The sequence below is a fragment of the Erpetoichthys calabaricus genome, chromosome 5, assembly GCF_900747795.2.
Source record: "Erpetoichthys calabaricus chromosome 5, fErpCal1.3, whole genome shotgun sequence".
In the NCBI taxonomy this organism is placed as follows: domain Eukaryota; kingdom Metazoa; phylum Chordata; class Cladistia; order Polypteriformes; family Polypteridae; genus Erpetoichthys; species Erpetoichthys calabaricus.
The window spans coordinates 190,147,181-190,160,906 of record NC_041398.2 but is presented as its reverse complement, the minus strand read 5'-3'; the positions used below and the strand labels follow the sequence as shown (position 1 = coordinate 190,160,906).

The window sequence follows — 13,726 nt, the reverse complement described above, 5'->3', positions numbered from 1 at the left end:
TATCATGAGCTTAATATTTGTATCATAAGCTAACATTCCACACCTATTCTATAGTGAAGTATACACCCATCATTTATCCAAATGTTGCTAAAGTGCGTCATAATCAATTGCTCTGAATAATTTCTAATTTTAATACTTTTTAATAATTTCTATTTTTTTTAACATGACTGCATTTGGTAAGTTGAACAACACAACTTGTTTTTCCAAATTTCCCTTTAACAAAAAGCAGCACATATAGACTTAATTTTGTTGGTATCAATCACTAAAACATCTTTCTCAATTTTTTCAACTTTTAACTGTATACATTTAAAAAAATTAATATGCCATTCATAAAACTTCATTTTAAACTGTTTTTGTTTCGCTAGAATTAAAAGATGCTGAAAGACCAATGCATTAAAAAAAAACAATGAAATAACATATTTACCATTGGCAGAAACCTCAGAATCTGCAGGTTCATGTGATCTTCCTTGTGGTCCTATAATCTATGCAACAAAAAGAAAAAAGAATTAAAACACAATTTCTCCTCGCTATATAGTAAAAATAAGTGACTAGCTCAAAAACAAATGCAGGCCACACTCAGTTTAGCATTAATTGTGTATTAGATGATGCAATAATTGCTGAAAAGTTTTACGGTTCATAACGCAAAGAAACAAAGACCACAGAATACTGATTGGTAATTAAAGTTAGTAAATTGGAATGTGAAAGGTATGAATTACGAGCTTAAAAGAAAAACTGTACTGTCATATCTCAGTTCCATGAGACCAGAGACACATCTAATTACTAAGGACCAGTCTTTTTCTTTGATGAAAAAGAAACTGGACTTTATTTCACTCCAACTTTAACAAGAAGACACAATGTATGTGAATTTGATGCACCTGGTAATTCTTTTTAATTGCTTCTGAAACTACAGACAATCCTGAAAGGGGACTACAGTATATTATGGTGATGAGGAAATTAGAGAAACTAAAATAGTTCTGGTCAACATACATGCACTGAACCTAGATGATAATTAATTTATGATCAAAGTTCCTAATCTTAGCTCATACAAACTCATAATAGCAGGAGACAACAACAGCTGCCAAAGCATTATCTAAAACTTCTGCAATAATTTTAAACTTCATAAATGATTATATCCTCTCAAATCCACAGAGATTTCTCTACCTTTATTCAAGAGAATATTCATTCTCTACAGTACATGGCAGTTATTCGCAAATTGACAATTTCTTTATTGGCAACAACATTTTTGTCTTTTTTAAATCTTGAAAATATGATGCAATTGTTATCTCTGACCATTCTCCATTTATTTTGGAACTGAAATCACTAGGAAATACTGAACCGCTTAAATTTACAAAATGACAACTTCATTAAATTTATCACCTCTCAGACTAATTTTTATTGAGGCCATTGCAAATCCGAAGATATCAGCAGGGTCACTTTGGGAAGCCTTAAACACATAAATGAATAATTATATAATTCATATCTCATAAAAACAAACAGAATACTAAATGGACATCAGAAATAATTACTGGGATTTCCAACAAAGAATATGCACACTCACCCAATAACACTTTATATAAAATAGCTGTCATTACAAACAGAATTTAATCTCTTGACTACAGGAGAAACAGATCAACTAATTTTTAACTCCTCAGCACAATTTTAGTTCAACAAATACTGTACATAAAAAAGACTAATAAAAAAGAATAGCAGAGATTAGAAATGTAAATGTTTAGTTTCAGGTATTGTGTGAGGTCCACAAGTCAGCAGGTCACGTGTTAGCTCGTTATGTATCTCATTATTGTTTGGCTGCTAATTAAGAAAAAAAAAGAAACACTTGAGGTGTCTGAGACTTAAATACCAAGTCAATTAAAATGAAGGCAAAGGAAGTTAATTAGTGGACACTAATTAAGAAAATGATTAGAATGAAGTTTTAATGTAAAATCATTTGTAATAAAATTTCATTACTACTGTTATTTCTTACTACAAAGTAAACTAATTAGGATATATTGTTAATAAATGGAGAAAAGTATTGGTTATATAAAAGAAACCTGATGAAGGCAACATACTGTATCTGAAATAGAACCTTCCTTTCTTTTGTTAGCATTGGAATATCCTTTACTTTTTTCTTATTTGCCGATACACACTGAGGCAGACCTTCAATCCATTTTGAGTATATTTAATTTTGGGATTAAATAATAAAAATATTAACTTAAAATCTTAATTTCTAGTTACTGGCTGTTACTTTTGCACTGCTGTACTCAGACTGTTGCCCAGAAACCTTGATACATCTCATTATTATTTTAAAACTGTTGTCAGAATTCATTAAAGAGTGCGTTTGGTATTTTTCAAGTCAAGTTATTTCTTCACAACCATATCATATAGTAATTTATCACATGAAATTGCCTTCTAAGGTGAAGCATATTTTATAAATTTAAAAACATAACTAGCCCACTCTTGTGTTTTATAATGGAGCGTTTTTTCACATTTGGACCAAGGTACCTATTAGTTCCATTATAAAATACAAAAGTGGGCGTGTTATTTTTTAAAATGCATAAAATGCTCTTCAATTTAGAAAGCAATATCATTCATTTTTAGGTGTTGTCACACACGTCTGCATGGGAGAGTGCTGTCCAATAACACTCTCTCCTATTCTCTTTCTGAAGAACCCGCCTCCTAAAGACGTCATTTCTCAAGGTCCTGCCTAATGATGACATCACTTCTAGTTCCAGTTCAATCAAGATCCTACCTCTTCCTATTCTCATTTTATAAATGCTCATCCATCTTGTCTCACCTCACTTCTGCACTGAACTCATGTCTGTTAAGATGTTTTATTTTTCCACTATTTTCCAAGTATACGGGATTGCTAATTCCCCAAACCTTTATGCTCGTGACTGAGTCTTATTACAGTGTGTATAAAATACAAAAATCTGAACAACAAATGTTAATTAAATATATAATGCATTTTCATACATTTCTTATATGCAGATCATGTTTATTTTAAATAAATTGAAGATTCAAGTTATAATACGCTGTACAAGAAAATTTATGGTTTAATTTTTTTTAGTTTCACCAATCAGTCTCAACATTTTATCATATAAGCTAGAGGAGCTATCATGTAGCATTTTGTGATAGTGTTTACTTAGCAAGGAACTACTGAAAATTAACAGAGGCTAACTTCTACATTTCATCTGTTGTGGTTTGATTTTGTTCACTGTCCACTTTAACAAAATCTCTCAATAATGTAGAAAACATTTTACTGAAACATCTTAACTTTTATAAGATGTTTACTTATATATTGCTCTTATTTTTTACACTAAATTGCTAACACTTAATAAACACTTTCAAATTTACCGTCTGTTTGTTCATTCTTTTAAAAGTTCTTTTTCTGTTTCCACTGCTTGAATAATTTAGTGCTCTGGTTAAAGAAAAACCATCAAAAAGAATAGCTAAGCTAACTAAGTTGATGCTTATATGGTGAAACGGATGTTAAATTTGCATACAATAGCTCTAGTTGGAGTTACATTCTTGGCTATCACTGTTTAGTGAACAATGAGACAAAGAAGACTCTCACCCTTTTAATAAATACTTCATTTTAAGTATGTGCAACAAAATTAACAGATACAGGCTTTCTGTATTAGATTAAGAATCAAATGGTTTCAAATACCTCTTCATCTCCTGTAGATCTCTGAACTTCTTCATATGGTGGTGGTGGATCTAAAGGACAAAACACCTCAACCCCTTTAATCCTGGCTCCATAAATGTGTGGAAGTGGAATAACACCATTGCCAAGCAGTCTAGTAAAGGAGACATAAAGTGTACACTATTCCATTTGAATATTTCATTTTTTTTGCAGTCATTTTAACAGGCAGATTAAGCAAAAGTAAATTTGTAATTCAGAATTTCAGCAAAAGACTTATCTTTTTCAGCTAAACCTGCAAAGCACTCTTGCATAACTAACTAGTTAAATGTAAATGTATCAGCTTAACATAAATATCAAAATTCTAAAACTTTTTATAAAAAATTACTATAAAAAATCTGCAGAGATAATGGTCAGAGGGTAAACTATATAAATGTAGATCACATTTTTGTAGAATCATTAACATTGACTTAGTCCAAGGTGAGAGAGGCCTACAAATACATGGATGCTGTTGTGTTGTTTATTGATTTTATGGATGAAAACACTGTACTATATGTTACTGCAACTTCTGCTTAGCATAGTATAAAATGTAAAATGTTCCCTTTACTACGTTTAACTTTGTCTCACTTTTGCTGTGTACCCTTGTTTGTTTTTTTACGTTGTTGCTGTATTTGATTTTAATTGCTCATTTTGTCTGTTCATAATGTTAGTTAATGTCAGTTATACTTCCTAGCACCTCCAGGCATCTGTCAAAGCTTTATTTTTGGATTTTATTTGTGGTTCTGTGGCTCTGATTAGTTTTCATGTTTCATTCTGTACCATAAGCTTGCTTACATTATAAAAGTCTCTGTGATGTTGCATGCTATTAATGATGCTATATAAAATAAATATTGATTGATTCATTGACTAATTGATTTAAAATAAACCAATGACTTCCTCAGAAAGTATACCGATAGAAGATGGGTTTAATGTGTTATTAAATATATACCTGCGTGCAAGCTGTGGGGTATATGAGTAAAAAGTAGAAAAATAGGAGGGTGGAGGTGCTGGAGGAACAAACTCATCAGGGTCAGGAATTTGGTTTCTTTCTTCCACTTCCTCCACAGCCAGGCGGGGTTCTTCCTATTAAGGAAATTAACTCACTTTTGGAAATGTGTTTTTAATACAAGCCAAAAAAAATCTGCATTCTTAATTTCACTCACCAGGCAAGGTCGTCTTGCTCTGAATATCTGTAGATATAACAGTGTAGCTGCTACCATGCACACTGCTGTGCTTAAAGCATTTAAGGCACACAGTCCAAAAAGCACTTTCTACAAAACACCAGAAAACTGAAAATGTACATGTTCTATTTTGTTTCTCAAATCAGACAAACTGGAAATTCAAAGAAAGTAATTCCTTTGGAAGTCATAACCAGACATTTAATATGTTATAACCATAAGATGGTGAAACTAACATATAGAATTGTTGCAATATTTTACAGTTTTACAGTTAAGTGAAAATATAAATAATGGTTGTACAAATAAATATGCTAGCTGTAAATCAGTATTAAAAAATCCAAAAAAAAAAAAAACATTGATACAAGAACATAAAAATGACCTGTATTTGGTCAAAACCATTTAAACTATTTTATACTTGAATATTAAAATATCAAAAGCTTAAATCCATTTCTGATAAGAATCTGTTGTCTGAATTATGGAATTAGGAATTATGTACCAAGGAAGTATGATCTGATATAATGATTACAAAACATGCACAACTGTAATCAGACTGAAGAGTTGGCAGTAGTTTCAAACACCGTAAATATGTCCCATCTCTTGTCTTATACACTGCAACTGACTTTATCATAAACTGAAAGGACTACACAATGAATAATCATATTGTGTTCCTTTTTTGTTCTTGCATATTTTCAATTTGCATTTTCTTTTTATACCTTCAAAAGGATGTGCACAGTACTGCAAGAATGAGTTCTGAACAACTTTAATAGTTTATCATCTGTACATTTAGCACTCTGGGTATCTTCACAGCACATGCAAATTGCATTATCTTCACTCTAAATAAATGAAATATAAAAAACTTTTATTAAGGCCAGCAAATACTGATCTTTCAGCATAATGTTCAAATGTACAAAACAAGTTGTATTGCTTTTAACAGGGTGTGCAGAGAAACCATTATGTGTAACACAAATATGATTGTTTAAATTGTGATCTGCCTAAGTGCCTAAACCAAATCATTTTTAATAAAATTGTTGTTGTAAAACAGTAGAGCGAGTAAAATAAGGGGTACTAAATACATTTATGAAAAATTATCCAGACATTGTCAATATTTCGTAAATTCTTAATACTATCTTTTCACAAGGAAAACATGCATATAAATTGGAATTTATTCTGACTTAGATAACTTAGAAAAGGCAAGTCAATTAAGTGTATTGATCTGAATAGTCTAACTAAAATGTAAATTATATATGGAGTTATATTATTGAAAAAAAGAGAAAATAGCACCCCCAGTTATTCACTGAAGAGAGCACAAAATCTAACATGAAAATTTTGTTCTAGAATATAACATCACTAAAATTACACCCTTTTAAGGCATGAATATGAGCAGTGCACACCATAGTGCTCTCGTTTTCTGTCTGTCATTTTCTCTATTATGCTTCTTTTTTCTGAATAATAAGAATTAGCAGTGTTTTTAAAGTTTGTTTCACAATAAATGTAGTGAATAATAAATTCATTTTTTAAAGAAAAAAGTAATCATTTAAAGAAGACTCATCAAACTTTTAACTAAATGAAAAATTTATATCCATACATCCTTTCTTCCATCATTGCATTTTTTGGTCAGGGCTGAGGGAAACCAGAGGAAAAACATTGCTTTTCAGTTCAGTTAAAAATGTAACTGCTCCTAGAGAAATATGCCATATTTCAGCTTACCACTAACATTTATTTTCCCTTTGTAAGCTGCAACAGAAAACACATATGCACAGAAATATACTGGCTTTCATGTAAAGAATGAAATTTGGTAATTAAATTACTTTGGTGACATCCTATAATAACCCAGTAAACTAGTTAATTTATACCAGTGGTTTTCAGATTCAGTCAAGGTGGACCCAATGGTTGCAGGTTTTCATTTCATCTGATATCACAACCATATATTTCTAAAAAAAAATTGTAAATATTTTCATTCTTTGTTACATCTTTAAATGCTTATGTTTTGTTTACCATTTCTTTTTTATTCACTGCTTTCTGTAGTGTTTGAGCCCTTAAATGTATCTGACAGCTGATGACTAGCAATGAGCAATGCAGACACCAGGGCAAACAACATGGAATGCCAAGGGTAAGCAGTTACTTTACTATTTTCATCTGCCTGCTCATTAAGAAACATTTCTTGCAAATGAGCAGACAAGTGAAAATGGCACTGACATTATTTCTCGGCTTTATCATGCAGTGTTGTCAACATTTGGGTACAATGAAAGCAGCAAACTCTATAGGAAAATGAGAACAAAAGGAATGCTGCAGAGGAAACATAACCATTTAAGGGTCACGGGGGTCTGCTGGAGCCAATCCCAGCCAACACAGGACACAAGACAGGAACCAATCCCGGGCAGGGTGCCAACCCACCACAGGACACACACAAACACACCAAGCACACACTAGGGCCAATTTAGAATCACCAATGCACCTAACCTGCATGTCTTTGGACTGTGGGAGGAAACCGGAGCGCCCGGAGGAAACCCACGCAAACACAGGGAGAACATGCAAACTCCTAACTGCGAGGCAGCAGCGCTACCACTGCGCCACCATGTCGCCTAACCATTTAAGGTTTTGGCAAAAATACAAAAGACAGCTCAGTAAACAATTAAAAGTAAAAATGATGAATTGATTGTAAAATTGACTGGAATAGTGGGAACCACTAATTTATACTGTTAATTTGTGTGTGTTTTGCATAGTAATAGGCTCAATTACTTTTAATAAAGGATTAAATGACATTTTTGTGAAATTTATTTGTATTTTCGTTACTGAGAGTTAAAACAGATTATTCATTCACCAAGTTTAACAGTTTTACAGAATGTTCTTATAAAAAGCAATAAATACACTTGTTTCCTTTTCCTTCTTACCATATAACAGTTGGACATATTGGAAACAAATTGGGCTCCTTGACAGCAGAGGACAACTCCAGCCAAGTTGAGGATAACACACACAACTGACAGCAACACAAAAAGATTTACCTACAAAAGAAATGACATACTACAGAAACAGCAAACACACTTCTAAGCAAATCTGAGATGGACTATGAACACTAGGTGTATGCCGCAAGCTCTCACAATTATTGTAAATTTTTTTAAGGAGTGTGAAAGTACATCAGATTACAAAAATATAAAACTGGTAAAAGACAAAGAAATGATCAAAATCAAAACAATTTCACACTTGTATACATATCAGTTAAGTTCGTTTAACACTAGAATTACCAAAGCCTACAAAAAAACTCATAATCCCGGCCAACTTTAAATCCTTTGTTGATCAGCACAAGCAGCAAGTAGCCTACTATCCCATCCCCCCGCACACCGCCACAGCTCAATTCACAAAGAAGGTTCTCAGTGTTTATCTTGGAGTGAAGTGCCTGGAGTTGTATAGGGTAAATAATATATCGTCATTTGGAATACATACATTTCATGTGTGTTCCGTGTCTACAACAATCTATGTAAACACATCATTAAAACAGAAACGTTTTTCATGTTTGAGTAATAATTGACAAAATGTAGACATGAAGTGTATAATGTGTGAAGCCTGAAGTCCAAATATCAAATAAACAAAATACAGCAAATGCACTTTTATTCAAGAATATAACCAAAGAAAAAGAAAGCAGGTTAGGGTAGGCTATTGATATGACAGCTTGTGTGGTGCAGTGGTAAGGACTGCTGACTCCTAATCAAAAGGTCACTGGTTTGATAGTGGCTGCCTCCCAAATTTACCATTTTGAGTAGTGAGCTGCTCTTATTTGTTAATATTATACAATAAAAACATACATTTGACTTGCGTCTGTAACAGCCGGTGTAAATTTATAGTACTTGTACTCCTCCCCAAAACCACCACCCCCACCCGAACCCCTGATCTGACACTGTTTTCAGATAAAGACGAAAAAGTCCAGAAATAAGACCACCTCTTTATTTGAAAACAGTGTCAGATCTTGTGCGTGAATGAGACTAGGACTGGGAAAACTGTGGACGTGGGTGTGAGTGGTGTGCGTGACTGAGAATGACTGTGGATGTGAATTTTTTTTTATTCAGTTTTATTCTAGACTGTTCCTGCTCACTTCTGGTCCACGATGTCAAAGGCGCACTGACAAAAAAGAGAGACATAGGTATATATGACATTTGGAATAATTCATTTTATGACCTGTATAGTACATTTCGGAAAATATTGTTGCACTAATGCAACATTATATTCATTCGCATACCTTCATGCAGTTGTAGTCAGTGACCGCGTTTGTTATTTTTTTCTCGATCTTGCCCAATCTCCACATGTTGGTGCATGGTGGTATTTCTTTTGTACTCCAGGAGATGGAGAGGACAGAATATTACAGACAGGTCAGTTCCACGCTATATACAATCATCAAATTCAAATGTTAACAGTTCCCACACATCCAAGGATTGTAATTCCTACATTTATGACATGTGTACCTGTTGCAATGTACACACCTCTTTATGATGTGGTTCTTATTACACTGAAGATGCACCTGACACTGAACTTTCTTTCCTGGGGGAAGCAGAAGTCTTGGAATAGAAGCTTGTCTATATTGCATCCTCTTTTCTTTTTCCATTGCCTTTTCTTGTAAGAAGCAACGCCAAAGTTTCTCTGCAAGGTGAGCCATGAACACTTACTTTTTTCAGTGGACCCTGTGCATGCCTTGTACAACACATGTATGTTCAAACCCACGTTTGTGTGTCAGCTTTTATCCCGTCACATCAGAGAATTCCCTGTAATTTCCAACAACTATGTTTTTATTGCATAATATTAACAATAAGAGCAGCTCACTACTCAAAATGGTAAATTTGGGAGGTAGCTGGTATAGAACCAGCGAGCTCTTGATTATGAGTCAGCAGTCCTTACCACTGCACCACACAAGCTGTCACATCAATAGTCTACCCTAACCTTTCTTTTTCTTCGGTTATGTTCTTGAATAAAAGTGCATTTGTTTTGTTATACTTGTATTTTTCATGTCTACATTTTGTCAATTATTACTAAAACATGAAAAATGTTTCTGTTTTAACGATGTGTTTACATTGATTGTTGGGGAGACAGCTGAAACTCCCAGACACCATTACCATGACCATGTTCTGGCCTGACATGGTTCTTGTGTCACAAGTATCGAGGCAAGTGGTCCTGCTGGAATTGACTATACCCTGGGAAGACCAGATGGGAGAGGCATTTAAGAGGAAGAATGCTAAGTATGAGGAGTTTGTAAGGGAATGATGAAGCAGGGGATGGAAGGCCCAATGCTGTCCCTTCAAGGTTGACTGCTAAGGATTTGCTGGTCACTCACACTGCAGGGCCCTCAAAGAGCTGGGGATCAGGGGACTGCAAAATAAGACAGCCATCACAGAAATCACTAATGCCGCTAAGAAAGCATCAAAAAGGCTGTGGATCAAAAAGATACAAGTCGGGGGCTGATCACCCCTAGCTGGGTCACCTGGGCAAGGGTGTATGATGTCGAAAGACCTGATACACCTGACAACCCCAGGTTACATCTCTGATGATGTGTATAGGTTGCACTGTAAGAAGTGTGTTAAATCATTAACCTGCTGGCCAAAAATATTTCAGCAAGTTACTGATTTAGCACAATTATTTTGAGATACTGTCAGAAGTATGGGTTGCTGTTTTCGGGGTGGCAAATACCTGGGTTTTGGCCTTCAATGCTACAATTTACATTAGCACTAGTGTAAGAATTTAAACATGCTGACTGTAGATTTAAACACAAACTCTAAATTAGGCAAGAAAAACACTAAGCAGGATTTTGATGATGTTCATGAAGGAAAGAAGCAATGGAACAGGTACTTAAACAGCTCACAGCTCTTCTCTAAACAGTCACTCCCACATTCTAATAGTAGATGTGATATAATTTTGACAGTGTTGCCAAAGGGAGTGGCATGCTCTTGGACTGGGGAAAAATGTGGACTCATGAACATAAACAGTTGAATTAAGGTATTATTTTGATTATGTTAATATACAGTATTACTTGATTATGTGTATCCCATATGTCCACTGCGCATTTTTTTAAATAATAATTTAAATGAATACAGAAAATATTTAATTTCTTCTATGTTGACTCACGGCTATAATAATATTTTTATTACTTAAATAATCCTATTGTGCAATTTGTTTCTTTTTTTTAAAATCTATAAAGATTTACAAAACATTCTTCAAATCACAGCAACATTCTACAGCTTATACAGCCTCCAATAATTACAAACAAGAGTTGCAGTATGGAAATAAATTTAAAAAAAGAAAATATATGAATTTGAGTAAAAATGTAATCAAAAAGTAATCTAACGGTTGGCAAATTTACCATTAAAAGCAAAATTAAGAGTATGAATAAAAAAAAAATACAGATGAACTTATAGCAACAAAAGAAGATACATTTTAAATAAGTGAATTGTCTTCAACCAAGAAAAAGGTAACATTTCTAAGATAAAAAGAAATTATTTAAGAATATAAAAATTGAGAAAATATTTTTAGAAGCTAATATGCAATTTCAATTAACTGCAACACTTAAGACTAGCAAATAAAATAAGTGAGGTAAAGCACACACACATAGTAATACTTAAAACACACTACATTGATTTAGGAAAACTGTAACATTTTCAAGTCATTTGAAAGATGCCTCATTCAGAATAACAGCTGTAATTATTGCATGTCAGAAATAAAAACATGACGTGCTTTTTAGTACATCATAATGATGTGTATGTTTACTGTAGAAGCTGGCAATAATCTCTCTCTACTTCAGGAAGCTATTCATATTTCAGGTTCAACCACATTGATTCTTCGTCACCAGAGGTTCCTGTTTTATGCAGTCTCAGATTGAAGTCCTAGCACTTTCAAGTCATTTTCATTTCTGTTCCTTCAATCTCTCCTGTTGTTGTCCTCATGGTCTTCTTCTAATAACTACAGCATTCAACTTCATCTTTGGCATCCTTTTTTCATGTGTCTATCGTTTTTTGTGTAAAGACAAACTTTCTAGCACTTGTGTGAAATTCTAAAATAATAGCTGGGATCCACTTCCCTTCAGAATTTTAAAAACTAAATCATGTCATCTCGAATTCTCCATTTGCTCATAGCTGATACTTCTTAGTCCCAGACTAAGCCTAGTAGCTCTCATACGGACTTTCTCTAGCATACAGTTAGGTCCATAAATATTTGGACAGAGACAACTTTTTTCTAATTTTGGTTCTGTACATTACCACAATGAATTTTAAATGAAACAACTCAGATGCAGTTGAAGTGCAGACTTTCAGCTTTAATTCAGTGGGGTGAACAAAACGATTGCATAAAAATGTGAGGCAACTAAAGCATTTTTTGAACACAATCCCTTCATTTCAGGGGCTCAGAAGTAATTGGACAATTGACTCAAAGGCTACTTCATGGGCAGGTGTGGGCATGTCCGTCGTTATGTCATTATCAATTAAGCAGATAAAAGGCCTGGAGTTGATTTGAGGTGTGGTACTTGCATGTGGAAGATTTTGCTGTGAACAGACAACATGCGGTCAAAGGAGCTCTCCATGCAGGTGAAAGAAGCCATCCTTAAGCTGCGAAATCAGAAAAAAATCCATCCGAGAAATTGCTACAATATTACAAGTGGCAAAATCGACAGTTTGGTACATCCTGAGAAAGAAAGCAAGCACTGGTGAACTCAGCAACGCAAAAAGACCTGGACGTCCACGGAAGACAACAGTGGTGGATGATCACAGAATCATTTCCATGGTGAAGAGAAACCCCTTCACAACAGCCAACCAAATGAACAACACTCTCCAGGGGGTAGGCGTATCGATACCCAAGTCTACCATAAAGAGAAGACTGCATGAAAGTAAATACAGAGGGTGCACTGCAAGGTGCAAGCCACTCATAAGCCTCAAGAATAGAAAGGCTAGATTGGACTTTGCTAAAGAACATCTAAAAAAGCCAGCACAGTTCTGGAAAAACATTCTTTGGACAGATGAAACCAAGATCAACCTCTACCAGAATGATGGCAAGAAAAAAGTATGGAGAAGGCGTGGAACAGCTCATTATCCAAAGCATACCACATCATCTGTAAAACATGGTGGAGGCAGTGTGATGGCTTGGGCGTGCATGGCTGCCAGTGGCACTGGGACACTAGTGTTTATTGATGATGTGACACAGGACAGAAGCAGCCAAATGAATTCTGAGGTGTTCACATACTGTCTGCTCAAATCCAGCTAAATGCAGTCAAATTGATTGGGCGGCGTTTCATGATACAGATGGACAATGACCCAAAACATACAGCCAAAGCAACCCAGGAGTTTATTAAAGCAAAGAAGTGGAAAATTCTTGAATGGCCAAGTCAGTCACCTGATCTTAACCCAATTGAGCATGCATTTCACTTGTTGAAGACTAAACTTTGGACAGAAAGGCCCACAAACAAACAGCAACTGAAAGCCGCTGCAGTAAAGGCCTGGCAGAGCATTAAAAAGGAGGAAACCCAGCATCTGGTGATGTCCATGAGTTTAACACTTCAGGCTGTCATTGCCAGCAAAGGGTTTTCAACCAAGTATTTGAAATGAACATTTTATTTCCAGTTATTTAATTTGTCCAATTACTTTTGAGCCCCTGAAATGAAGGGATTGTGTTAAAAAAAATGCTTTAGTTGCCTCACATTTTTATGCAATCGTTTTGTTCACCCCACTGAATTAAAGCTGAAAGTCTGCACTTCAACTGCATCTGAGTTGTTTCATTTAAAATTCATTGTGGTAATGTACAGAACCAAAATTAGAAAAAAGTTGTCTCTGTCCAAATATTTATGGACCTAACTGTAGCTATGTCTTTTTTTTACTATGGTGACCAAACCTGTGCACAATAGTCCAGG

General features: G+C 34.5%; 1 protein-coding gene across 2 annotated transcripts in view; it reads right to left on the bottom strand.

The window, feature by feature from the left end:
• The window catches only part of fam189a2 (family with sequence similarity 189 member A2), a 38,989-nt gene that overhangs the window by 8,507 nt on the left and 16,756 nt on the right, over positions 1-13,726 (bottom strand). The window contains exons 3-8 of one of the 2 annotated variants that reach the window (XM_028802331.2): positions 7,746-7,856; positions 5,568-5,687; positions 4,840-4,947; positions 4,626-4,759; positions 3,665-3,794; positions 425-482 (exon numbers count right to left, since the gene is read on the bottom strand). In XM_028802331.2, the coding sequence (XP_028658164.2) occupies positions 425-482; positions 3,665-3,794; positions 4,626-4,759; positions 4,840-4,947; positions 5,568-5,687; positions 7,746-7,856 (661 nt within the window). The remainder of the gene's footprint in view (positions 1-424; positions 483-3,664; positions 3,795-4,625; positions 4,760-4,839; positions 4,948-5,567; positions 5,688-7,745; positions 7,857-13,726) is intronic. The other variant, XM_028802333.2, reaches the window with a different exon arrangement.